Genomic DNA, 27858 nt, shown 5'->3' on the forward strand with positions numbered 1-27858 from the left:
GGCAACTTATTATTTAAATTAATTCATTTCTTATGTTTTAATTTTTAATCTTTTGATGAAAAAAGTATTTTAGTTTCATAATTTTTTAATTATTTTTTTAGCAAAATATTTTTTATTTATACATAATTCTTAAATATAATAATTGTACAATAAAATTTTCTATTTTGAGAGGGATACATAATCTCTCACAGATTGTGACGGAATTGTGACGGAATTTGTGACGGATTTTTGTGACGAAATATTTAGAGAGGAATCAAAATCCGTCACTAAATCCATCACAAATTTTTTTTATTAGTGACCCCATTTGTGACGGAATTGTTAGAGACGGAAATTTTTCCGTCACAAACTCTAAAAATAAGCAGTCCGTCACAAAAATAAAATTTTCGTCACAAAAGTCGTCACTATTAATGACGACATTTTATCCGTCACAAATTTTTGTCACAAATTTTAATTTTTCTAGTAGTATATGAGGGTTGTTACATTAATAAATTTATTAAAATTAAAAAAAAATTATAATTTTGGCGGAAATTTCAATCAGAAATTTCAGACAGATATTTTTTTCGAAAATTTTGACACAAATTTATGACAGATTTTTCGTTAGAAATTTCTGACGGATACTTTCGACGGATATTTCTGTCGAAAATTTCTGACATAATTTTCTGTAAAAAATTTTCGTTAAATTATTTTCGACGGATTTTTTTTTCGACATCACTTTTTCTGACGAATTTCCATTTGAAAAAGAAAAATTCTTCGAAAATTTACCTATTTTCGTCGAAAATTTCTGTCAGAAATCAATATTTTTCTTGTATTGAGTCCTTCATTTTGGCTATTAATTCATTAGTGAAAAAAATATTTTTAAAATAAGTTATTTTTTTACTTTTAAATTAGTTGTTAGACTGATTTTAAAAGAATCAATTTTATAAGTTTGACTTGTAAAATTGGATGATAACTAATTTTAAAAGTCTATTTTTTAAAATCGATTATTCTAACTAGTTTGGTAAGTTGTCAACTTTCAAAATCAGTTATGCAATAATCGATTTTTAAAGTCAACCTTTAAAAATCGATTATTGCATAATCAATATTAAAGATACTACAAAAAAAATTGTCATATAGTGACATGTATCTTATAGTGACACAAAAATTGTCACTAAAAATTACTTTTATCTACATATATAATAAGTACAATATATATTGATATATTGTTAAAAGTATGGGTATAGACTATAGTGACATACAAAATATTTTATACACCTACATATATTAATTATACCTATAATGACACTTTTTGTATATCAGTGAATGTAATATTTCTTTTAGTGAGGTGACCAATATTTTCAAAATAACAGGTTTGTTTTGGAGCGATCCCAAAGCTAAACCTAAAATTACATATATTAAGCAGGTCATTTATAGATAAAGTCAATTAATGAGTCTTCAATGAATTAAACTATCTACATATCATATGCAAGTCCTTAATGGACCAAATTAGCTACAAATGAAACACCAAACCAAAATGTCATTCATCTATCATCAAAAGAATGTTAATATACTTCTAAATATTATAAGTAACCATCTTAAGATAATGTTATACAACCTAAACTGTAAAACATGTTACAAAATAATAATCCTAAGTCTCATGTGTAAGTAATTTTGAAGAAAAAATGTTGCTCTTTGCTCCCTAATGATTTATATGTCTTCATACAACACCGATGAGCAATTATTAATATTTGTTATGAAAATTAGAATAACATTTACTAATGTCATAAAACATATACTAAATTGGGCACTTAAATAATGAACCTTCAAAATTGTAAAACTTACTTCAGTTCACTTATCAAATGTCTAAATCGACAATAGTAAGCATGATTTTCATTACATAGTATCTGCACTCAAAACTTTTTGTCTATCTATAAGACTATAGTAACAATATAAAAAAACATACTTAATAAAAATTGTAATTCATAATAAAATATTGACTAATGGTTCTTGATGGAAATTCGAATAGCTTACTTTAGGAGTGACCCAATACATCTTTTTGTTTAGGTTTCAACCTTTCACCTTATTGTATCCTATCATAACCATGATGATAAAATTACATTATTTTTAAAGTTAAAACCAAATGTAATTGTAATAAATAATAGAAAATGTGTTTGTTTAACAACTTACTCATCTAATATATTTTTGAAGTTTGAGGGAGGATTCATGTGCAACGAATAGATATATACAACAACATTATTCATAGAACAAATAATGAACAACTACTAATGAGAACTGCATTAGGAAACAATTAGTAAAATCTTAATTTTAAAATTTATAATGACTTATATAATTATTTTTACTTACTTTGAATAGTAAAGGGCAAAGTAAGCTTTTTTATTTAACTTATACATCCAATTCTATATGTAAATCTAGTTGACTATGACCTTGTTCTCACTCCTTTGTATGGACTCAAGTTCTAGAAATCCATATAATTCAGATTTCCCTTTATCAACACATAATTTATGGAGACATCTACAAAGTTAAAGCAAAGTTAGAAAAAAAAAACCAAATTAAAAAGAATTTGAATAGTATAAGGACCACCCATCAATAGTTATCCCCCAAAACCACCTCAACTAGGGGATATTTATCAGTTGAATCTTGTCGAAGTGTTACAGTTGATAATAGTTAGAGGTTTCCTCACTATAACACCATTTGGGCCATAAGTAGATGACCAATGATATCTCACCTGTATAGACTCGCACTAACTCGAGAAACAAAGTATGAATGCATAGACTCCACTCAATACAACAACACAATATGCATATTCAACTCCTTGAGTGTCAATCCACAACACTGGACTTATTTATCATATCTAATCATCAATATTCTCATAATATACAATAGTTCAATTCCTTATTTGTTAATATACATTGGACATATCCATCGTATCTCATCAATCACATTACTTATAGTATTTCAACATATCATACATCTATATAACTTCTTATACATCAATATCTTCTCACACACATCATCATCATTATTATACATTATCATCATTCATTCATCACATATTATAACATCAATATCATAACATCACAATCATAACATCATCATCATCCATCATTGAACCTCAAATAATGTCATCGCACACCATAACGTTATTCATTACAATTACTCGTATTAATACACCTTATCTCAAGGTAACTCCAAATACGACATCATCAATATTTACACACTAGAATACATCCTTTTAGCCAACTCCTTACACATTACTATTCAATAACTTATTCTCTTAGTATACAACATCAATCCCTCTTCATGGTTCCTCATTTATTAAAAAATTCATAAAACAAAGCATCTCAAAATGGAAAAAGCGTGGCATCCGACGAGAATGGATTATGTCCAGCATGGAAAGGTCAAGGACCTCTATGCCAAACTCATGCCTGACATGGGATCATCTATGATCTATGTGGTGAGGTCTTAGGACCTCTCTGTCTTAGTCTCGCCTAGCGTGCTCTAGGCCACACCCAATGTCACCATGCTCATAATAATCAACATCAAATGGCATCAAGCGCAACACTTCACGCTTGGCATCGAGAGTTCTAGGACCTTTCTAGTAGTCCCACGCCTGGTGCGGTCATTCTCATGCTCGATGCGGTAGTAGAACCTATACTTTGTAGACTCACAATTTGCATATAATATAGCTCATCCAAATTCTAAACCAATACAATAATTACTATATATACAATCTAATCAGTTAATTGATCGAATCACACTCAATAAACATCATTAAAACACCAATTCATCAAGATTTATCCAATTCAACTTAATTTTCTCAATTCATGTATAGAAACATGATACTAATTCATAAACAAAGTATCAACAAAATTACAATTGCATTCATAAACATAATATAACTTAACATACAGCCTACGGGGCTTAGGGGTTGTCCCTCTACCATTATCCCTCAAATATTCCCAAGGAATCGATAATCTCACTTCCCACTACATGAAGTGATGATATCGTGGAACGATGTTCTATTGGTAGCTCTTGCTACTAATATGTGCCTCCCTCGACGATCTCTTCTAAGTCTTCTCTTGCGCGTGGTCTAGCTTTTTCTAAATAAGCTTATAATGACCAAACTCTCTTTCTATTTCCTTTTTTTAATTAGTTCCCAAATTAGGTCCAGAGCCTAGTCCAAAATCTTCTAATTATCTTTCATTTTTTTTTTATTTTATTAACAAAATATTTCCCTTATAATATTTTAATAATTATAACATATTTATTATTTGTTTAAAAATGGAAGCTACTATAAAGGTTTGAAGAAAAAAAAAGATGAGGCTATAAATTAGAAACTTGTTAATTCATGTTAAGATTTGCTAGGAACGAAAGAAATGTATAATAAGCTTGCATGATCTTTGATGGAGGACCATCTTTGGATTCACATGTGGAACTCATTACTAGGTTCATGGCTAGGAAAATAGGAGAGGATGGGAGAGCTAACACTCCTAGAGATACACTCCTCATGATTATAGAGTATTGATTACTCTCCTAAGCCTTGTTAGCATAGGTTTATTTTTTTTTCCTATTTTACCCTTGTTTTTAATTTATTATTTCACCCTTGTATTTTGGATACCTTAGACATAGGATTTATTTGTATTTTCCATTTTACCCTTGTATGTTGGGGTATTCAGAAGTTAGGATTTATTTTTGTTTTGTATTTCCTATTTTGCCCTTGTATTTTGGGGTATTTTACTAAATTTTGTCACTAAATTGGCTTGACCCTCTTTTAGCTTCTCCAATAGAGTCGTCATTTGTCGAAACCCAAAAAATTATGACCTAGCCAACAAATGCTTTAGGTCTCCGATTTGAAATTCTCATTAGCTTTGGATTGCCCGAAAATCGGACTAATATCTGATGGTTTTGAAAAGAGTTCGAAGGAGTCACCACCGATATTTTACATAAATATCAAAAAAGAAATTTTTTTTCAAAAAGTCAACTTTGGCCTTCATAACTAGAATCGAGTTCGGGGTCGGTTACATGCAAGAAATGTATTAGGCATCCTACAACATTCAAATTCAGTACCTGTGACAAATTTAGCATAATAACGACGTAATTAAATTTCTACCCCTTTTATTTTATTAAACATAAATATTTTACTTCTGCATTATCCTATAGTCTACAACATACACTTCACTTTCATTATCTACATGGCGCCTATTATGTGCATACAAGAAAAAAAAGTGATAAACAAAGCAGTAAATAAAAAAGAAGAATTGGGAACCTCTAAAGCAAGCTTTTTATAACCCTTCTTGTAAATCAAGACAGAGGCACTTTTTGGCAGCCTCTTCACTCTACAAGAATCTCACTATCACTCAAAATTCTCAAGAAGGGGGAAGGAATCAAGTGTGTGGAAGTACGAGCCCCTGGCACGCTTTTATAAGCATCTAGGGAAGGGGAACAATCATTCTCAACATTGGAACGGTTGTTCCATGCCTCAGTTTTACACATAATTTGGCCAAGTGGAACGACCATGGAGAGCCACATGTGCTATAAAGGAGGAACGGTCGTTCCGCCTCTTGGAACAACCATTTTGAACCTACGATTAGGGTTTTGACCCTTTTTTGTGCAAAAATTCCTCATGGACTTCCCGTGCTCTGTCTTGGCTTTCTTTTGTACCTTCCTTGGACCTTAGGGGTTGCTTCTCTCATTTCAAAAGTGGTGGAAACCTTCTAGAAAACTCAGATTGGTGTTGGCTTCTCCTTTAAGTTTCTCCCTAGACCTTTGGCTTCTTGAAACTTCTCAAGCTTCTTGGAAGCTTTTAATAGAGGTAGAAGCCCCTGGGTTCACCTTGGAAGGTGAAGAACACTCTTCAAGAGACGCCACTCCTTGGAAGAAGATAAGTCACTTCAATCCTCACCGCATTCTTTAGTTAGAGGATAAGAGAATTGAATCTAAATTAAAGAGTTTAAAGACTTTTAGGAGAGAGAAATCTGAAGTAATAACTTGAAATTTTCCCTATTATGAATCCAAAAGTGTTTACAAAGTGAAGGAAAGGCCTTATATAGAGAATAGGTATCTTATGATGTAAGCTAGCCTAACTGTAGTTCAAGTAGAACTATGGTTAGCCTTTTTACACTTAAGCTAACTATTCTTAGTTACCTTCCTAGAAACTTGTGGGGCAAGCTAAGCTAGAAGCTTGTGGAACAAGCTAAGATAGAAGTTTGTGGAGCAAGCTAAGCTAGAAGCAAGTCTGTGGGAGAAGCCAAAGAGCAATTCGGCCAAGGAGGGAGATAGGCGGCCATGACTTGTTTCCTTCACTTAATCCAATTTGAAAATGTTAGAATTGGTTTAGTTAAGTTTACCTAATGGTGGTGAGAGCTAGCTAAATCAATTCCTTGGAAAAAAAATGGAGGAAAACAAGCCTAATATGTAAAATTTTGCCTAGGCCCACCAAAGGCCCAATTACTAGCTTCACCTACATACTTTACTATTTTTCACCCCACTTCTACAACTAAAAACGAGAAAATCTATGACCTTTAGTACAAGGTCAAATGGAGCAAAAGTCTCCAAGTAACATACCCTAAAATACTAAGAGTATGACCTATAAGAAAAGAAAAAAAAAGTGTCTTACAAATACGAAGGCAAAATTCACCTATACAAGTAGCTACTATGTACAAGTAATATACAATGTATATACAATGGAAGCTAAGAGACTAATAAGAGGAATCATACTCAATGCTCATGAAGAGCATAGGTCTAAGAAGCACATTTTCTATAGAAGCCTCCTCCAACTTCCTAACCATAGACCTAGTTAAAGGCCCAATGGTCTTCATGGGTGTACTCTCCTTAGATGGTTCTCCATCAAGAAGTCTCCTAATCCTTGTAGGAAAAGCCCAGACAAAACCGATGTCTATAGAGATTAATCTGAACATTCCTTCTAGGTTGGATGCTTAGACGATGAGGATAATCCAGTAGCAACATATGGAAATGCAGAATTTGATTACCTCACATGCTGCTCTAGATCTTAGTATAGAAGGCACCTCTATGAACCCTCATTCCATGCCTGGAGAGCCTTACAAACCCTAGATATTGCAGCCTTGAACTAAATTTTATGTTGCAGATTTCGTCCCCAAGCCTGTTCTACATTCAGTCTATAAGGGCAAAGAAAAGATGCCTCAATACTATGCTGACCGAAGGTTCAACAACTATGCTAGGAATCATACTTCTCGCTCTATCTATCCTTAGGGCACTAAGCCAGATTACATGCCACTAAGAGGAAAAAGCTTCATGGCTTACACCCCCCCCCCCGCGCCTTGTAGAACAGAGCCTTCACCACAGAACACTATTTCTATAAAGTGTAGACTATATCGCTACTATTCCCCTTATGATTTCATATTTCATGTTTTTCTACTTTGAATGATCATATATGGTTATATGATTATTACATAATTCATCTGCATACATGTTTTGAAGGGGAATCACCTATGCATTGTATATAGATTGCTCATACTCTAATTAATATGCTTAAGATTGTCATTAAATAGAAACAAACAATGTACAAACTTTTTTTATGATGATTTGATTTTGAAACACTTTTACTAAAAATTGCTTACTAAATTGCACCAACGTCTTAATGTGTAATCTCTTCAAATCCTTTTATTTTAAAAGATCTTTTTCATATAAAAAGCTTTTCTTAAAAGATTAACAATAGAAAGTCTTTATAAAGTTGTTTGTCATCATCAAAAAAAGGGAGATTGTAAAATCAAAAGACGATCTTGAAAACCTTGAGATGTTATAAGTTTTAATGATAACAAACAAAATCTTTCAAGAAAACTTTTTCAGACGAAGCAAACATCATATTTCATCTATAAGACAAAGTACACCAGACAGAGCACAATAATATGAGTTAATGCTACATTTATTTCTTGTTATGACTTCAGATTATCTTAAGTGCATTAAATACTTTATTCCTTAACAGATCAAACAAGAAAACTTTCTTGAAAACTAGTAATACTAGAAAGTCAAATTGATGGAGGACCATCCAAGGAGGCTATATATTTGAAGGCCATTAGACCTTTAACTAGGTCCATGGTTAGGAGAAGTAACATAAATAAAGGATTAATACTCACTAAGAAATTTGTATATTATAAATAAGTTTTTCATTGTAAATCTTGTACATATTTCTTTGTAGAACATTTATGCTTAAGTTTTATAGCATCATGTCTTGAAGAGACGAAGCTATCTCTGTAACTCTTGTCAATTTCATTTGTAAGGGTTGAGTATGGACAAGCTTGTTCAAAAGATTACTTAGTGTTTAAGCCTAGAGAGGCTTGGTTGAAAAGAATACTTGGTGATTTAGCCTGGATAGGTTTGTTGAAAGAATACTTGGATATTTGTTTGAAGAGACAAGTCAAAGACTACTTAGGGTAATCCAAAAATGGCTTGTTGAAAGAATACTTGTATCTTGAAAAATATAGTGGAACTCAATCTGGTTGGATTGAGAACTGGACATAGTCTCTATGTTGAGACGAACCAATATAAAAGATTTGTCCCCCTTTGCTTGGTTACTTTTCAGTACTTCGTGTGTCAAAGCTTCTACTACTTTACTGCATTTCACAAGCGCGAGTTTTTGATATACTCTATTCAACCCTCCTTATAGTGTGTATGTTTTTCTCCAACAACAACCCTATGGTTAAGGTTTTTTGGGGAGGGAGCACGGAAGAGAGTGCTAATTGGGAGTTTTAAAGTCAGATGCTAGAGTCGAAATTTCAAAAAGGGGAAGTAGTAACTCCCCAAGTTTTTCTAAATAAATTAATAAGATTTTTAATTAATTAATTGGGATATTTTATAAACATAATTGTTTTAAAATAAAAATTAAGGTTAGAAGATTATTTTTGATTATGAATGTTCTGGAGGAATATGCTTATTTTATGCATTTATTTATAAGTTTTAATTAATTAAAGGAAAAGAAAGTGTAACCAAGGTCAATTGCTTTTATTGATGGGTTAAACATGGGTTAGGGAGTTTTGAAAAGGAAAGTTACATCAGTTTTGTTTTACGCTTCTCTTACTTTACATTTTTGTGCATATGAGGAGCTTGGAGAATTAAAGGCAACCAAAGATCATTCTAGAGATCTGCACCCAACATCTAGTGTTCATTAGGGTAAAGGGAGTTAGTAGTCTCACTTTGGGGTATGGGATATTTACGAGGTAGAGATATTGACCCCCAATCTCTTTTTTGTCTTGTATGTTGTAATGGAAAAATCCCAAATTCTTATTGTAAATTGCGAATTCATGTTCTATAGACTTCTTATGTGCTTTATTTGTAGTAATTGATATGTAGTCATGTTTAATTTCATATAATTGTGTGAAATTATGAATCTGAGTGCTTATGGTTCATGTGGGAACCCTAAGGATAGAGTAAAATGAATTAGTAAGGAACATCGTATGGTAAGTATGTTAAATGATGATTTATCGTTATATAATCATGTTTATTGTACATTTTTAATAATTGAATTTTCATTAATTTCATGTTAAATTATCTTGTGTGATTTTTCACACTTTATGTAGAAGCATCATTTTTTACGTGATGCCAGGAGCTATGAATAGTTGTCGAGGGCGAGTGATAAAGAGCAAGGTTTTCTCTTTATGACTCATATGTTAGGCATGGAAAAATCCATGTTCAGTGTGGGAGCTCTAGGGACTCTCTGGTACATTTTCATTTGGTATGACTGTTGTCATACAGAGCATGTTCCTTCCAAAAAGCAATGTGTACTATATGCCTAAATCTCGCCAAACGCATGGTAGCCAATGTCGTGCGCCACCATACATATGTTAAATTATTGGTTTGTATGTATATGTTGTGCTTTGGTATACATAATAGGCTAGATGATTTATCTTAATTATTTAAGTATAATATGTTAATGTATTATTAGATTTTATGGAATTGATGGTGATTGCAACCTTGTGTTTAACCTAGTTCATGCTCCACTATTTCATCATCTTCTTCATTTAGGTTACAAAGGCGATTTTGACGACAAGCTTTGGTGCACTGTTAAGCTGATTTCTAGCAACACCAACAACCATTGAGGAAATTTTTAACTAAATCCTCCATTCATTATCATACTTCTCCTTTTTGTTCTTATTTTTTGATTGTTTGTTTGTTCTTGTGCTTGTAGGTTTTTCTTTCTCATTCTCTTTTCTTTTTTCATGCATTTCATGTATGGTGGGTGTTTTTTGATATTGCTGGTGATGTTTCTCAATTTAAGTTTTCTTATGTGTGATTTTTTATTTTGTGTTTCATGCAAAGTGTTCATAAATTTGATAAAGAGGTTAGGGTGTTGATTTGGGTTCTAGTTTATTTTTTTGTTTTGGGGTTGGTTTGGGTGCATATTTTGGTACTTGGGTGTTGGTTTAGTTTGCTAGTTTAGTGTGGATTTGGGGTTTGGGTGCTTATTTAGTTTAGTTGATTGTAGGATTCCAAAACAATCCCTTATTTATCCTATATTATAATTAGTGACATGGTTAATTACATGTGTATATTATATTGATTTAATATATGGGTTTTAACTAAGCATAATTATATGCTTAATTATCTCAAAGTGTTCTATTATATATAGTTGTTAAGAATATTGATCGATTGTGAGTGAACCTTAGTTTCCTATTTGAGATCGATTGAATAGAATGGTTACATAATTAATGCGTAATCATTTTATTGAATCTTGAATTATCCATTTGGATAGTTTGAAAAGATATATATTTTTATAGTTGATTGATATATAGAGAGAGGTTAAGTCTCTTTTTAAATTTGATAAGATTTTGGTTGCCTATATTTCTTTTTGTTCTCAAGGTGCATACTTGATTATGGTGAATTTGATGTCACCACTTTCATTTTTTATGTTGAGAGATTAATTCGAAATGTTGCAAACAAGTTTTGTCAAATTTAATGTGTGAGACTTTACCTTTATGTATTAATCAAATATAAAGAATTATCTTTCTAAATGAGTAGGGTCACACCTTGTATTAAAAAGTGAGGTTGACATAGTTTATGTCATAAGAAAGCACTAATGGATCAGACCTGAATGAATTATTTAAGCACAACTACTAAATATGAGAATGGAGTAGAAGAGCTTCTTCAATTTTCACAAAGCAGGAGTAGAAGAGCTTCTTCAATTTTCACAAAGCAATGTTATATACAATAGTGAAATGTTCTACAATCCTTGTGTGATATGTTTCCATTTGCAAAGGAAACTAGAAGACATTATATGGGGGCATGTTTTGTGTGATGGGTTCCTCAAAAGCTACACGGTATGGACATGACATGGTGAATTGTTAGACATGCCATGTGTATAAGTGCGTCAAACACAAAAAGAACAAGTCGATTTAGAGATGGATGATCGATTGGAGAACATGATCCGTGATGTTGGGGCTGATTCTTTTAAAACACACATGTTTACGATAGGTTAGTGGTTATAACTAGGCATGCCTTTAAGCTGAAGTAAAGGTGGAGGTGATGGTGGACCTAAAAGAACAACTTGCATCTATGGCTCCTACTACACAACCTTCTCCTAAGAACATGAAGGGGGGTTGTGTTATCTCTGACACATTGAAGGAGAATGCAATTAATGATTGTTTCTAGTGATGACATTTTTTCCATATCAACGATGCAGTTATAAAATAAGTGAGTATTATTTGTAATTTTTTATCTTAATTTATTCAATTACATATTCCTAACATTATTATTGTTTTCACAATTATATATCTCTTTATTTCTTCTTTGTGGAGATGGGAATGTTTTTTATTATGGTTTCATTAACCTGGTTTCCATATATGTTGTGTGTTGGAAATAAAGACACTAACATGCATGGAACAATATTTGGTAGATCAGTTTAGGCTAGGAGAAAATGAGATGTACTTAGTACCTTATTTGAATGGGTAAATACTTCTATTGTATTTTATTAAAGTTTACAATATCTTAACAGTTTCTAACTCTTACAAATTGTAATGCACATTGCTAGCTTCTTGTTATAATTCGAGGTAATTTCTTGTAGTTCCCTTGTGTTCATTACACAAGAAAACTTTTAAGTTGCCTGTTAGACACCTCATTGATTCGTAAGTATCTACTTTCAATCTTTGCGGGTTTTTTTAATATATTTTCATAAAAACAAATAATGGTTTCATTATCTAACTATTTTTGGTTTATCATTCAACTTCGTAGGACTTTGGATGCAAGCTTGATTTTTTGGAGACTTCCTCCAGTAGCTCAGAAGAAACTTTAATATATTTCTCTGAGAGTAAGTCAACTATCAACCTAACAATACTTACAATTAAATTAAAATATATTCTATGATTTATTTATGTTTTATATTCACTAAATTACAGTGCCCATGTCAATTGGATAAACATGAGTACGACTATTATGTGATGAAACATATACTCACCATTGTTACCGACAACATTATGAAACTCATGGAAAGAGGTAATATAATTTTAAGTAAAATTAATTACTTTAAATGATTATTTAATTGTTTAATGATCATCTAATATTTAACTTATCTATATTTTGAATTATTTATAGGTATTCAAAAGTCCAACTCCATTTTCCCATGTAGACTTGGTAGATATCTACAAAAGATGGGCATTTGCTTTTCTTGAGTCAATTTAAGGGTTAATTTATGGTTTTGTGGATTGTTATAGTTTTTATCTATGTACATTGTCATTAATTAATGATATTTATTATTAACTTTAGCTTTGTTGTTATCTCTTTTTCATTGTTATGTAGTTTAATTTGTACAATATTTTAATTTAAATGATAGATATTGTATTTTATATAGGTTTGTATTGAACTGGACAACAATATATTGTATTGAACTGCTTGAATTTGTATTTTCTATTATACAGGTTGAAAAAATTCAAAAGAAAAACAAATAGAATATTAAAAGAAAAACATTCTATATGTTACACCCTTCATAGAATGTGGGTGCCAATGTGATTAAATCACCACATTTGGTATCCATACTATGATAAGCATTGACCATCCGACATAGAAAGTATCATTTTCTATGTCGTATGGTCAATGTCTGTCATATAATGTGTGGATATTTTATGTCGCCAAGATATATGTCATGTCCCAAGCCAACATAGAATGTCCCTTACATGGTAATGGTAATTATTCTTTGAGATATGAATATGCTTTGGATCTTGTGTGATATGCATCATTTGCATAAATATTTTGTGATTGGTATTATATGGAATACACTACCAAAGGAAGGTTCCCTTTATGTGAATGTTTGGAGATTCATGACTTGGGAGATAGCTAGGTTTGGGAGCCCTAGTTTCTCCTATTTGTGTTCATGGGGGTGTAACTAGACCATCACTGCTATCATAACACGTCTGGTGTATATCTTCCTAGTATATAGTGTTGTAATATTGTGAAACGATATTTTCTACTAGGCTACTCTATGTGTGCCTTCGAGCAAGGTTGAAAGGGCACCACATGCATATAGTAAAGTAAAGTTCGTGCCTATTACATTGATTTGAAACATGATTGTTGTGTTTGGCTAACCGACCATATCTTACACTGATAGCTAAAGTTAGATGTTTACCACTCCACTTTGTTTGTTTGGTGTTCTTACTTATGTTTTACAGGTGAGACTCATCCTAAGGATGATGTTGGAGATGATGTTCAAGCCTTATATATGTGCTGGTAATATGTCATGCTTTGATAACATGTGACATCCGAACAATTGTTTAGAATTTCTTATTTTTAGTAGTTCTTCATGAGTAGGAATTGATGTTTGTTTCTTCTAGTTGTAATAACTTTGTTAGACATATGTTTTAATCAATTCTTGTTAGTTTGTTATTTTACATATGTGATGCCTCTATTCGAAGAGATTTGTAAACTATTTCTACGTATTGAAGTTTACTATTAGACTCCCATGTTTTTTTTTTATTTTATATGATTAATTTTATTAGCATGTGGAGTAGATGGTGTCATAAACACAAACCCCGTAACATCCTAATTTTTAAAATAAAAATAAGATAAAGTTGTCTAAATAATATTTATATTGTGGAATTAATTTATTTATTTAATTAAACTTAATAATATAAATAAGAAGAGGCTTTTAATAAAATAAATTAAAACAGAATAGGCAGTGAATTAGAGAGGAGTCTTTGGGTTTGATTCTTGAGCACAACCTTGAGCCTTATTAAAAATAAAAAAGGGGTTAGGTCAATTTTGAGCGCCAAATATAAATCCTAAGTGTGCTTGTAAAGTAAACCCTAGAGGGAAACCCCAAAAATCATGTGGAGTAGTTGTGGAGACGACAAAAGAGCATGCCAATGCCTTATAGGTCATCACTTGAGGTAAGAAAGGGAATGAGAATGTTTCACTTATAGGCACTTATAAGGAGTATGGTAGTTAGGCAACTAAGTCTTCGTAGGATTAATAATGTATTTGTTTAAATGTGATTAATGTTGCTTTTTGCAGGGAGCTAATGACATATTAAGGATCTTTAAATGAAATATAATTGTTCATTTAGTGATTATTTTTGAAACTCAAAAGTATTTAATTTAACTCAAAATTTTACTTGTGAAATTGATGATTAGCAAATGCTCATCAAAGAGATTTCACTTTTAGTTTCAAATGATCTTCTTTAGTAGATATGTCACTAATGAAAAATTTTAATGATACACAAAAAATGTTAAACTCACGTATACATGTCAACCGACAATTGCTCATATAGATTGGCTGATAATTGCTCATATAGATTGGCTCATACAGATTTGCGTTGATATCTCTATATGTCATTCGTAAATATCAATGTAAATCATTGATGACATTTGCCACATGCCCTGACCTTCATTGAAAGGGAAAAATAGAATATATCTTCTTGAAGCGTAGAAGAAAAACTAATTTCATGATTTTTCTGTAGGCATAATTCTACATAACCATTAATTACATTTTATATATATTATAGAACAAATAAAATCATTAAGTATTAATCATTTAGGTCGATCATGTTAGTCATTTCAATGAGATTTGAATCACAATTTGCAGGTTGGTTAACCGTATACTCCATATAGCAAATGATGTTTGCTAAAGGATTATTGAAAGTCATTAATTAAAAAGTACCCCTACCTTACACTTTCTCATATTAGTAAAATCGTAAGTATGAGCCTACATCAAATACGTTTAGGACTGAAAAATATTAGTACTTGCATTGAAATATTTAAATATTGTACTTGCTTTTTCACTCTAGGTAATGATTTAAATGAAACGGTTTCGTGAGATTGGTTCTTACGTGCATTATTTTTATTTTGAGGCAGGGTAGACATTCCCATACCATTAATTGCATATGCAATCACTTGTGACATCAGTGAATGTTTGGTACATTCTATGCGTGTGGAGTTTCTGCACTCTCTTTTCAGGTGCTCATTAACAACATAACTAGGACAGTTAGGAACAATATGACTAACAAAACCTTTTTGTTTTGTTGAAAGTTTTAACGTGTAGATGCATTTGACTATGATCTTAATCAACAAAGATGACGCAGTAATGTTTTTTAGTATTCCTACAAATTTTGTTCCGATAATAGTCATTACCATTTCTTTGATCCTTAATTACAAAAGTTGTTAGTAAAAATAATTTGACCGGATTTTGATCTCCAATTTAGAGTAACGATCATGTTAAAAAGGAGTTACACCTCCTTATCATAAACAAAGTAATTTAATCCTTGATTCTTTCTTGTATTTCAAAGAGCTTTAAATCATGCATGCTCTATGTGTCATAATTTTAATGGACAAGAATAGGTATTCTAATTGAAAAATTAATTTTCCAACGCTAATTAAATCGATAATGATGGGGTTTTGATATATCCTCACATGGCACCAAGTAGTGCTGCCATGTAACCAAGCAGAATCATAAGCCCCCCTTAATTGGTTGCTTGTTCTACTCCCTAACTACTAAACTATTCCATAAATGTAAACACAGCTAGCCATAACGAAAATTAAGATCCCCCCTTAATTGGTTGCTTGTTCTACTCCCTAACTACTAAACTATTCCATAAATGTAAACACAGCCATAACGAAAATTAAGATCCATATGCATGAAAAGTTCACGTGTGGAAAGAAAAGGAGAGAGTTTAAACTTCAAGAGATGCATTGAAGTCTAGTTTTTCATTATGGTAGAACACTGACACAGACATATAGGCTTAGGGAACTTTAATGGCCACAAAAAGTTTTAGATAAATCTCAAAGTGACGAAAATGAATATTGCCTTGTAGTCAAAGCCATCCATCTATTCTCTTTCTCAAGCAATTACGATGTCTAAGGCTAATTTATGATGATGCTAGCAAATTAAATAGGGAATGAATGAACGAATGTTAAGCACCTCTCAAAGTGACAAGTGTGCTAGTTTTGGCGAGAGATGCACGACAAGGTATAATCTAATTTGAATTGTTACATCAAGGTATGGGACACAAGGTTGATGGATTAGATACACAACCTTTGCAAATAAGATAGCTTATGTTGAATAATAAAGTTTGATTATTTAGTTATATATTGATTGACAAGCTGTGCACTTTATCTTATTTTCATAACGTATTCTTTTTTGTAATTTACTGTAACATATATGATTTTGTTAACGGGCACAAACATAATCTTGTGTTTATTCTCAATGATTGCAATAAATCATATGATTTGGTGGCATATCTATGAATATACAATTAGTTTGGGTCCAAGAATGATAAATTTTAACAAGTTGATCAAAAGAATGTGAAAAGAAGGCAAAGCTTATTTTGGATGCACATTATATTTCGTTATCTTTTTGCGGTTGTTATTTTGTCTATTTTGAAATTATATAAATAGTTATTATTATTTTTTATTAGTAATTAAATAATAGTTAGTGTATTCAAAGTCATTAATAAAATCAAAAAAAAATTATAGAATATTGACAAAGATTTATTAAATTATTAAAATAAAATAAAATTTAATTAATCTGTTTACATATATAAAATAATGACTAATAAATAATAATTTTTAAATATTAATATTTATTCTTCACAAAATCATGTAGTTTATAATTAATTTAATAACAATTATATTTCCATCACCATAAAATTATGATTAAAAGTTATTTTTGTTGTAAATATTTGCAAATCATTTTCAAATTTGTAAAGGAACAAAATTTATCTTGAGTCAACAAGAAGTAATGGATGTTAGTGGTATTGACAATTAAAATTAATTAAGTCCCCATGTCTCATTAACTCACGTTTTTTAATGGTGTGTTTAGACGAGAAATTTAAATAAAATAATCTATTTGTTTGAAGAATTTTAAATTCTTTCATATGAAATACCTTGGTTGGATAGAGAATTTATAAAAAATTTGAAATTCAAGCATTTGTGAAATCTCTTGAAATAGTAAAATTTTAAATTCTTCCAAAAAATAATAATTAAAATTTCTCATATCTTTTTTCTCATTTTACTTATATATTTTTATCTTATCTTTTATCTCTTCATGTTTTTAATTATTGAATATTTAAAAATATTTTTAAAATTATTAAATATTATCTAATATTAATTTTTAAAATTATTAAATATTTAAAACTAATTAATATTTATTTTTATAAAATTTAATTTAAAATTCTCAACATATAAATATATTTTTAAAATTAATTTTATCATAATAAAATTAAATTATCATATCTAACTTAACAATTTAAAATTTTAAAAATTTTAATTAATTTATTTAAATAAAATATTTTAAGAATAATAGAAATTAAAACTAAAGTATTTAATTCAAATACTAAAAATTTAAAATTTCTTAAATTAATTATTTCTTATCTAAATACACCATTAAGCTAAACCCATGAATCCATCTATCGGATATACATAACACACGTCAAAGTTTGGTCACGTGTTCAATTATCAAACCAACCAAAAGGGATAAAATTAATATGGCCTGTGGAAACAACATGATTGAAATAGTAAAGGGGCGTTTCATTCGAGAGAATGTTTTAATTATTTTATTTTTTAATTTTCACTTTTAATTATAAAAAATGTCATTTTACTTTATTTTCTAACTTCAAAAATCTTTACAAAAATTATTGAAAACAGAAGAAAAAAACTTGTTTGATTATTTCCTATAAAATCTGTAAAAGCAAGAAAGAAAGAAAAAATGTGTTATTTTTTAATAAAAAATAAAAATAAAAATAAAAACAAAATATTGTCAAGAATAATATTTTTCTTGAATCTGCAGTTTTTACTCTATTTCATATCAATCAAGTCATCTTCATTTTTCGATATAAAAGAATCTTCTCCTTTTTCACTGTCTTCTATTTAATCCTCAGTTTCTGTTATGGATTTCTCTTTCAATTTCATCCTCATTTTCTATTATGGACCTATATAATTTTGGTTATATTTAACTTACACAAGTGCATTTAATTTTGGTTACTCCAACGATTTCTCCTTGTATAACTGAATTATATTAGAACAATTTCTTTTTTTCTTTCATATTTATGGTTGTTGTTTTGTCCTACAGTTTTTACTGTTCAATCTTATAATTAATGTTCAGTTTTCCTTGTATTTCCTAATCGTCATGGATACTTACAATTTTCAATATCATCGATCAAACATGTTTCAGTTTAAAAAGCCTCAATAAACATGCATCAGATCCCCATGAAAAGCTTTTTACCAACAAGCAGTGCCGCACATTACAAATCATCTTAGTGCTTGTTTAATTAACACCTAAATCAATTTGAACATATGTATTCTAATCATATTTAACAACCAAAGTAAATCTTATTAAAATCAATTCAACCAAAATATAAGCCGAAACAGCACTTAGCAGTAATACAAATTGCTCCTTGCCCCGTTGTAACCATTAACTTGCCCACTTACAAGTTACAAACACATCCAAACGATCATACTTCGTACAGTTTTCCCCCCTTTTCCTATTGTATTATTCCCAAGTACAAGAAAGAACATCATGAACTCACTCAAAACTTAAAAAACGTGTTAAGTTTCACTAAAAATAAAAGAAAAACCTTTTGTACCCCACCACAACAAATACACCCATTATACCAAACCCACACCCCACACTATGCTACTGCTACATGTGATGTTATTACAACAAAATCTCTCTCCCACAGTGTTGTTTACTAAGACTTGAAACTCAGATTTGTATCTCTATCTTCCAACGGTACATCTCCTTTTCAGGCACAGGGATGCAGAAGGTTGTCAACCCACTCTCTGAGTCATAGTTGAACTCTCTTTCATTGTCACCTACCACACACTTCAGTGGGCACTGGGAGGAGTAAACCCCAAATCTCCCACTTCCCCTCACACTGAGGCTAATAGTTGCTTTTGGTGATTTATCTCCTTCAGGCACTTCAGATTCTTTAAAGACTTCAAACTGTTCCACAGCACCTCCAATGTTTAACATATCCAATAGCCCTATTGGTGCAAATGAAATACTTGGCATAATTTCCTGTTAAACAGAGTTGATTCACTTAATATATCATGCTGCAAACTTGGTAACAATCCACAGGGATAAAACCAAAAAACAATGAAACATCATAATATCATATACTGTATTAACTATTAGTTGAGCCTCACCTTGATTGGACAGAAATGGAAAAGTTCATACTCTAGAACTTTTAGTGTCACGGGCACCGAAGCACCTTTTGGAAGCCGGATTATTTCACCTAAAATATTGATGCCGGTTGCTTTTAGTAAAGTCGAATTGAGGCAATTCAACAAAAGTATAATAAATGGAAAGTCCAATATCTCAATTCATATAACTCCTTCACAATTGAAATAGTAAAATCAACCATAACACAGTATGCAACGTACATATTGGTCTTTACTTTTTGAATAAATAGCTTTACTAAGTACTTAAGTGCTTATTGAATAAGTACTAATGTGTAAGTTGTTTCTGTAACTGAGGACAAAATATGGTTAACTTGTTTTCACATAAGATGTAAATTACTTTTAATTACCCTTTCCTATAGTTCTATAACTGTAGCTTATAATCTCCATAATTAAAAATATTTTATTTTAATCTCTATGCATGCCTCCCCTTTTTTTAATTCCTATAATTTCATAAACTTTACATTTTATGTTTCAATCCCTATAGCAATAAAACTAATAGGAAACAAAAATAGTATATATATAAATACTAAAATGGAATATTTTTAACTATAAAAATTTTTAAAAAAATAAAATAAAGTTTATGAAATTATAAGAATCAAAACGGTAATTAATCCTTGTTTTTATTGGTTATCTTGGAGAGCTTACCAATAACACAAGCTCTTCCAAACACTTACATCAGTGCTTACAGCATGTGATAAGATCAAATAAGTTGTAAACAAGTTTTTTCATAAGAACCCTTAAGATACTTCCATTGTTGCATCCTATTTGTGTCTAACTAAATTACCTGATCTGTAGGCATAAGCAATGGTGTCACCATGCCAATCATCACCTGCTACTTCAGCAATGAGGTCCACATCAGAGGCACAAACACAGCCTGTGAGTGTCACAGGAGATGGACAATGAATTCGGGTTTTCTTCTGAATTTTGCACCAACCAGCACCTTGGCAGTTGAATACACCAACCACGCCAGAGCATTTGTTCAAGTTCCATATCTTGAGAAAGCTGGACATTACAATTTAGACACATGAACATCAAAATGTCTCACAAGCATAACTTGAAAAGAACACAAGATATAAGAGAGTGTAGCTCAGTTGGTTCGTGAATTATTGTAAATTTTTTTAGTACAATTTAGATACATGAACATCAAAATGTCTCACAAGCATAACTAGAGAAGAACTCAGAATATATCAAGAGAATCTAGCTTAGTTGGTTAAGTAAGGTTCGTGAATTATTATGAAGTTTTTAGTACCGAGTTTGTTTATCCTCGGATAAAGAAACAAAAAACATAGAAGATTTATCAAACCTAGTCCCATCTCTTGCTGGATCAACAAAGAGAGAGTCAACAGTAGGCCGACCAGGCAACTGAGCACGAAGAACTGAACCATCAGGCAGAACCAGTCTCTTGAGAAGATCAAAATTGTGCCTTCCTGGCTTATCACTATAAAAGCAACAAATATACATATCACAAATGTGCTCATTTCATTCATGTACGGCCTAATGCATACAAAACCTGTAATGGATATTACTGTATGTACCTAACATAAATTGGACCTCCACTGATCGCACGAGCTGCAGCATGATACTCTGCCGCTGGATGTAAACTCTGAAATCACATACGTTCATTTGTTAACTAGAGAATCACTGATAAAAATATAGATAAAAGTGAAAAAAGTGTTGCCATAAAAAGCCAACTATTAAAACAACTTTTTCACTAATCTACAACTAATTTTCTTAGCATGGAACTTCCACATTTCCATCAATTAAATGAGATACATGTTTTTGAAAATAGCCAATTGTCAACATCCAGGAAATCTAAAATATAAAAATTCCTTTTCACTAAACTAAGGACCTACTTGAATGAACTTCTCAAAATCACTTCTAGGAAAAAACAATTAAGAAGAATGATATAAGTTTTTTCATTAATTAAAACTAATTTTTACATCAGTTAAAAATAAGTTTTCAAAGAAACTAATACGAGAGAGCTTCAACAAATTATTTTATATACATCAGCATATAAAAACTTATTTCATTTTTTTTTTCCTTAGAAGTACTTACGGAGAAATTTAAACAAACAGATCCTAACTACTATCACTTCCACTTACATGAAACATATCCCAGTCAGGTTGCATGAACTCTCCAAGGAAAAGTGTGTTATAAGCAACAGATGAAATATGAATGGTGTGGGAAGCAGGATCATGTGGGTAAAAGTCATCAGATGCTCTCACAACAGCAGTCTGCTTGGAACTATAAAGGCCATCAGTGTTGTGACACATGCAGGCAATGCATCCATTGTCAGGAAAATTCCGAGCAACAGAGGCCTCAAGCGCCTGATGATAGCTGCGTGTGAGTGAAACCCTTCCACCATGTCCACTACCTAGGGTCTCAATAATGTTCTGCACATCAACCTTGACACCATCTACTCCACATGAGGCTAAGTAAGCATGGAGCTCATTGTAGAAATCAAAAACCTTCTTTGGATGCACCAGGCCCAAGCCGTGCACAGACAAGCTGTCCATGACAATGTCTGGTTGGTTTCCTAGGATACCTGGAGACTGTATCGGATATGCTAAAGCAGTGTCATAATGTTCCATGCCACTTGCTGCAGGCTTCACTCCACCCCAATAACCAGCTAGAGCATGCCAAACATAAACATGTCTGCCCACAAAATTCCAATGTTCACAAAGTTAATGCAACATCTCATATAATTGTTCTCTTGTCTTAGATATGTTTTTGTTAGACAAATATAGGGTAATTTTTTTTTTTCTCTCCAAATTTAAAATTGATATTTTTAGTCATTTTAATTTAAAAGAAATTTTGTTTTAGTCCCTAATATCACAGTAGTATAATTGACAATGACAAATTAAAACATTTATAACATCAATTGAATTTAATATAATATTTTTACTAACAAAGATACGAATAAATAGATTTTGTGCGATAATATTTAACAGATTCATTAATGACATTTGAGTAGATAGACTAAAATAGTTAAAAGAAAATTTTCTTCAAGTTTAAGGCAGCAAAAGCATGATTAAGCCTTTTTCTCTTGCATAATTATCGATATACCAAAGAACTCAAGTTTCAGGATCCAAGACCATACCTCACACCGTGGCGTTGCTTTGCTTCTTGTACAACATGCTTCAGACCGGAGATTGTGTCGTTGCTCTCTGCATTCTTTTGAAATTTAGTATTTTCTTTAATACCAGTCAGCCTAGTAGCAAACCTGCCATCATCACATTTTCCAAAAAATCAATTGCAAGTACTTAAATATGACAAGTACAACTGGTTTAATATTTTGCTGAATTAATGCCAAGTTTTTAAAATGAGCTAGTAATTATATTAAATCTTACTGTGCTCCTTCTTGTACAACAGAATCAGCGTCCTTTGGTTTACTTTCAATCTGTTGCCAACCATCATCTATGATGAGGAACCGTGGAGATGTACCTCCCTCTGATAAGCTGAAGTAATATTCAACAAACTTCAGCGTTTCAGTATACAACCAACATTTAAGCATTACCTTAATCCCTTCTTCAGCTTCACTGGTCCTAAACTAACTAGTATATTTCTCTTATTAATTACCTTTTGAGGCCTTCTTCAACACCCTCTGCTGTAACATCAGTATAGAAAGCATCCCATGTGCACCAGCCAAACCAGTCAAGAAAAGATGGCAACTGCAAACGACCAACCAAAAAGGCCAAAAACTAAGTAACATAATACATTACATATTAAGTACGGAATCCATTTGTGGTACTTCTAGGAAGAGAAGATTCTTACTCTTTTCTTCTCACGGTGAAGGAACGTTTGCATATACTTTTCTACAGCCCTTAAGTGACAATCAGAAAAGGAGTCAATGACATTACAAATGCCAACAAACAAATTCCAATGTCCACTAAATAAGATTGGGAAACTTGTGAAACTTGTGAGCTTTATTAGTTTTTAAGGGAACTCAAGAGGCATAGATAAGAGATCACAGAAACAAAAAGGGAAAAACGCCTTACTTGACAGCTTGGTTGATGACTTCAAAGGGGTTGGTTCCAGCATGCATGTAGACCAAGTGAAGACCATGATTGGTCTCAACAGCAGGATCTCCTGCAAAACCAAACCACACACCGAAAGGAGAAATATCGTTTCGGTTATCTGGGACTCCACCTTACACATATATATTTTATGCAAAGTTATAAGCTCAGTCCTTGAGAGGTTTCCCATCCAATCAGTATATTCACATATGATATAGCACCACCCCAACATCTCTTCAACCTTCAGCATCTTAATTTCAACCCAATAGCAAGGTTTTTTTTTTCTTTTTCTTTTTCTATCCGTAGAAATTGAAATTAAGATCCTATTACTATCTCAACATCTTTGCAAACTTAAGGAACTTAATTTGAATCCAATAGCAGAGTTTCACATATAGGAACTTAATTTGAACCCAATAACAGAGCTTAACATAGGTAACACCGAATTAACTTTCATGGCCAAGAAGCAACTCACCACTCTCAAGGCAAATTTCTATTTCATTTTTGTCATTGCCTTGTAGAACAGCCCGGAACTGGCCTTCCAAGAGAGGAAGCAGGACAGTGTAGACTGTTGGAGAATTATGCTGGTGATCTTTACTGTCTTTGCACTCTATAAGCATGAATTGAGTCTCCAATGGCACATCCCTCCCACAAGTTCCAACTCTATGAGTCATCCACCACAACTTGAACCGGAAACAACACAAGAACCGAAGATCCCTATTCATAAAGTCACTAGAAGTTTAGTAAAACAGATAGCATGCTCATTCATCAAGAGTAAAAGCAAGTTTAACTTGTAAAAAGCAACTAAAGTTCAGGAAACTAGATAGCCTCATAACTCATCAAGATTCAAGAGTCAAGCAAGTTTGAGTTGTATTAAGCAACTAAAGTTAGTGAACTAGATAGCATGCTAATTCATCAAGAGCCCAACTAAATTGTATAAAGCAAGTCTGTTTAGCTCATCCATGTCCATGGCCACAACTCACAACTACAAATCAACACAACATACCATTACATATCATACCACACTGTTGTACTATTCTTCAATCAAAATTGAAGTGATAATTCACATTAACATTAATGAAATTACTTATTAAATACGTTATCAAAATAAAACTCCAATTTTTTATTAGAAATCAAAACTAACAATACTTAATACTTATAATACTATAGGAAGTGTTGTCCTAATAAGAATGGGAAATAAAGTAAAAGATGTTGGAACTTACTCTAAGACACCCATGGGAAAGACATGGAGGCTTTTGCTGTTGGAAGAAGTAGCACCAATAAATGCACCTGTCATAAGGCCATCTCCAGTTCCTGGAGACAGCAAAATGTTCTTTGGCACACCACTCAGTATGGTCTTGCCGTGAACCACCAGGTTTCCATCATCACTAACCGAGATCTTAGGTGTCACCGTCATGTTGAAGTTGGAACCTTCACTACTGTGACAACCCCATATGAAACATTTAGAAGCACTAAACTAGTTCTCTATAATCCAAATCCAATACAATTCCTGGTATTACCATAATGAAAGTAGCGTGACAACAATCGATGCTTGAAGACACTAGAAGTTTCAAAGTACATCAAGTGAAAATTATAAAGAAAAAAAAAAAACGGAAAAAGTAAGAGGAAAAAAAAAATCTGCCACATGAATATTATATTATTATGTAATATGAATGGTAATTAAAACTGAAAAGGTTATGCGCCAATGATAGGGATTTCGATGTATCTCCCGCAAAGGAGGAATCCACGTCACGGGCTGTACAGAATCTATTGATGTTGTCCTTAGCATCGTCGTTACGTGCCCAAATTAAATTAACTAAACAGAAAGCTATAGTAAAATAAAATTTAAATACTAAAATTGACCTATACAAATTTGTTTTGAAAATTAAAATACTATAATACAAATATAAATTTACATTTTCGTATAAATACACATATTTAGAGTTAGACCCTCTAGTCGACATATTTTGAAGGTCATACCTACTTATCGGATTTTATTTTAACAATTATATATATTTTTAATCTTGAAATTTTTATTGATTCCTATTATAGTTCGTGGATTTTATTTTAACAATTATATATATTTTTAATCCTGAAATTTTTATTGATTCCTATTATAGTTCGTAATAATTTATTTATTAATTTATATTTTAAAATTTTTATGAACTTTCACGTGTAGTCTTTACTTTTCTTTCTGTTAAAATTTTGGTGTCAAATATTTATGTTTAGAAAAAAAAATTCAAAAATCAAAGTCAAATGAAATTTGTTCAAAATCGAAAATTAAAACACAAAATTTGACAAATGTTCATTAATTAAAAACATATTTAATTATTATTTTAATCCAGTGAAAAAAAAATCCAGATACCACAATTGCTTTGCAAGTGCGGGGAACCACTCTGATTGAATGTAGCTGTGTTTAGTTCCACGTCAGAGACATCCAGATATGCTCATATTGTATTAAAAAATTAATATAATTATATATATAGTGATAGGAAATTAGAGTTTAAATTTAAATCTCGCTGCTACTATTATACATTAAAAAACATTAAAAATATATCCGAATTCATGAGATTAATCCTTATTCCTGCTATTATACATTGAAAGAATAATATATAAAATAAAAAATATCAGAAAATCACTAGATTAAATTAAAACGGCTTAAGTATAATTATGATATATTTATTTTTTAGTTTGAGTTCTTATAAATATTTTGTTTTTCTAATTTTAGTTTCTCCAAAATTTTGTTTCATATTTTTATTTGTTGTTATATTTAGTGATGATTACAATTAGGATTAAATATATTTTTAGTCCCTCAAATTCAAGATAAATTTATTTTTATCTCTCAAATTTAAAATTATTATTTTTAGTCCTTGATTTCAAAAAATCTTATTATATTAAAATTTTATTAAGAAATTTATCAAATGTTATTACATAAAATTTACCTATTAGTGTCTTTATTAATAAAAATATTATATTAAATCTAGTTGATATTGCATAATTATCTTAATTAGTCACTTTCAAATATATTACTAGCGATTTAAAAGACTAAAATAAAATTTTTAAAAATTACAAAGACTAAAAACAATCATTTTAAATTTGAGAGATCAAAAATAAATTTATCTTAAATTTAAGAGACTAATAATATATTTAAGTCTTACAATTATATATTAGGGGAAGGAGAGAATTCAACTCTTCATAATAATAAAGATTAAAATAAATACTTTTCTATATACAGGAGAGAGCTATAGTAAAAAGAATTTAATTTCATAAAGATAATAAAAATAACATAAAAACAAGACCCTAATACAAAATTTTATAAAAATCAAAACCCAAATATATATATATATATAATAAATATAAATTTAACTAATTATTTTTTTAATTTCTATAGTTTTATAAATTTTACTTTTTATTATTTATAATTAAAAGAGTGTCCATCGACATATTATTTTTCCTTTTTAATTTTTGTCACCTATTATATTATATGGATTAAAATCTAAATTTTATAAATATGGAGATAAAAAAAAAAGTAAAACCGATATATGTAGAAATTAAAATACAAAAATTTTAATTATAGAAATTAAAAATAAAGTTCAAAAAATAATTGAATCATAAACATATTATAATGAAAAAAAAAATGAAAAAAAAAACAGTCGAGCTAATTAAAATTCTGAGGAATGTAACACTTTTTAAAATTATTTTTTTAAGATTTTTTGTTCTTTATCCAATAATTTAAAGCATTTGTTAGGAATATTTGCTAACAACAATACAATAAACTCATTACTGGTGACAACTTACAGGAACGACAACCTTGGAAGTGGAAAGCTTGAAGAAGAAGAGGAACCAAGAAACAAAAGGAAGAAGCTAGAAAATGAGGATAAGTGTGTTGTAGTAACTAACGTTGTCTCAAAAGCACAAGCAGCGAAGTTAATTGTTTGCAATTGTTGCTGAATTTTGATTTGAAGTGAAACACCAAAGTCATTTTATACTGCACCAGGAGGTAAAGGTCGAGCAACTTCTAGGCCGCCATGAATTCAGATCGTGACACGACGAATGTGTAGTCCCCAAAAGATTGCTCCTTTGAAAATGCTAAATTATTGCTTTTGTTTGTTTGGAAAAGAAATTGTGGGATTTTGGTGTTCTTTTTCAAGTAGAAAATCTAAACAATTTACGGCATGTGAGTACCGATAAAAAATTATTTAATAATTATTTTC

At 30.8% G+C, this 27858-nt stretch overlaps 1 protein-coding gene across 5 annotated transcripts; it reads right to left on the bottom strand.

The window, feature by feature from the left end:
• Positions 1-18821: 18821 nt before the first annotated feature.
• On the bottom strand, positions 18822-27604 carry LOC109802262 (putative galactinol--sucrose galactosyltransferase 2). Of its 5 annotated transcripts, none has more exons than XM_020363552.3 (14): positions 27443-27604; positions 24868-25080; positions 24120-24361; positions 23630-23720; positions 23406-23454; positions 23211-23302; positions 22982-23089; positions 22732-22854; positions 21734-22286; positions 21167-21234; positions 20935-21069; positions 20416-20633; positions 19596-19684; positions 18822-19467 (listed from the first exon to the last, which is right to left on the bottom strand). In XM_020363552.3, exons 2-14 carry the CDS (start codon positions 25059-25061, stop codon positions 19153-19155), a joined length of 2277 nt encoding a protein of 758 aa, XP_020219141.1. In that variant the 5' UTR covers positions 25062-25080; positions 27443-27604; the 3' UTR covers positions 18822-19152. The 5 variants fall into 5 exon arrangements, with proteins under 5 accessions (XP_020219141.1, XP_020219140.1, XP_029127854.1 ...); XM_020363551.3 differs by having other exon boundaries at positions 24868-25083; XM_029272021.2 differs by having other exon boundaries at positions 24868-25083; positions 27545-27561.
• Between the last annotated feature and the right edge of the window lie 254 nt (positions 27605-27858).

This window comes from Cajanus cajan, chromosome 7, assembly GCF_000230855.2.
Source record: "Cajanus cajan strain Asha chromosome 7, NIPB_CcT2T_4, whole genome shotgun sequence".
In the NCBI taxonomy this organism is placed as follows: domain Eukaryota; kingdom Viridiplantae; phylum Streptophyta; class Magnoliopsida; order Fabales; family Fabaceae; genus Cajanus; species Cajanus cajan.

Bases quoted from the DNA above. Each gene is read 5' to 3' on its own strand.
- LOC109802262 (XM_020363552.3), bottom strand. From the start codon at position 25,061: ATGACGGTGACACCTAAGATCTCGGTTAGTGATGATGGAAACCTGGTG. The intron at 23,455-23,629 runs GTAAGGCGTTTT...TTGTCACTTAAG, and splicing joins GTCATCAACCAAGCTGTCAA to GGCTGTAGAAAAGTATATGC. The intron at 21,070-21,166 runs GTACATACAGTA...TTGCTTTTATAG, and splicing joins GGAGGTCCAATTTATGTTAG to TGATAAGCCAGGAAGGCACA.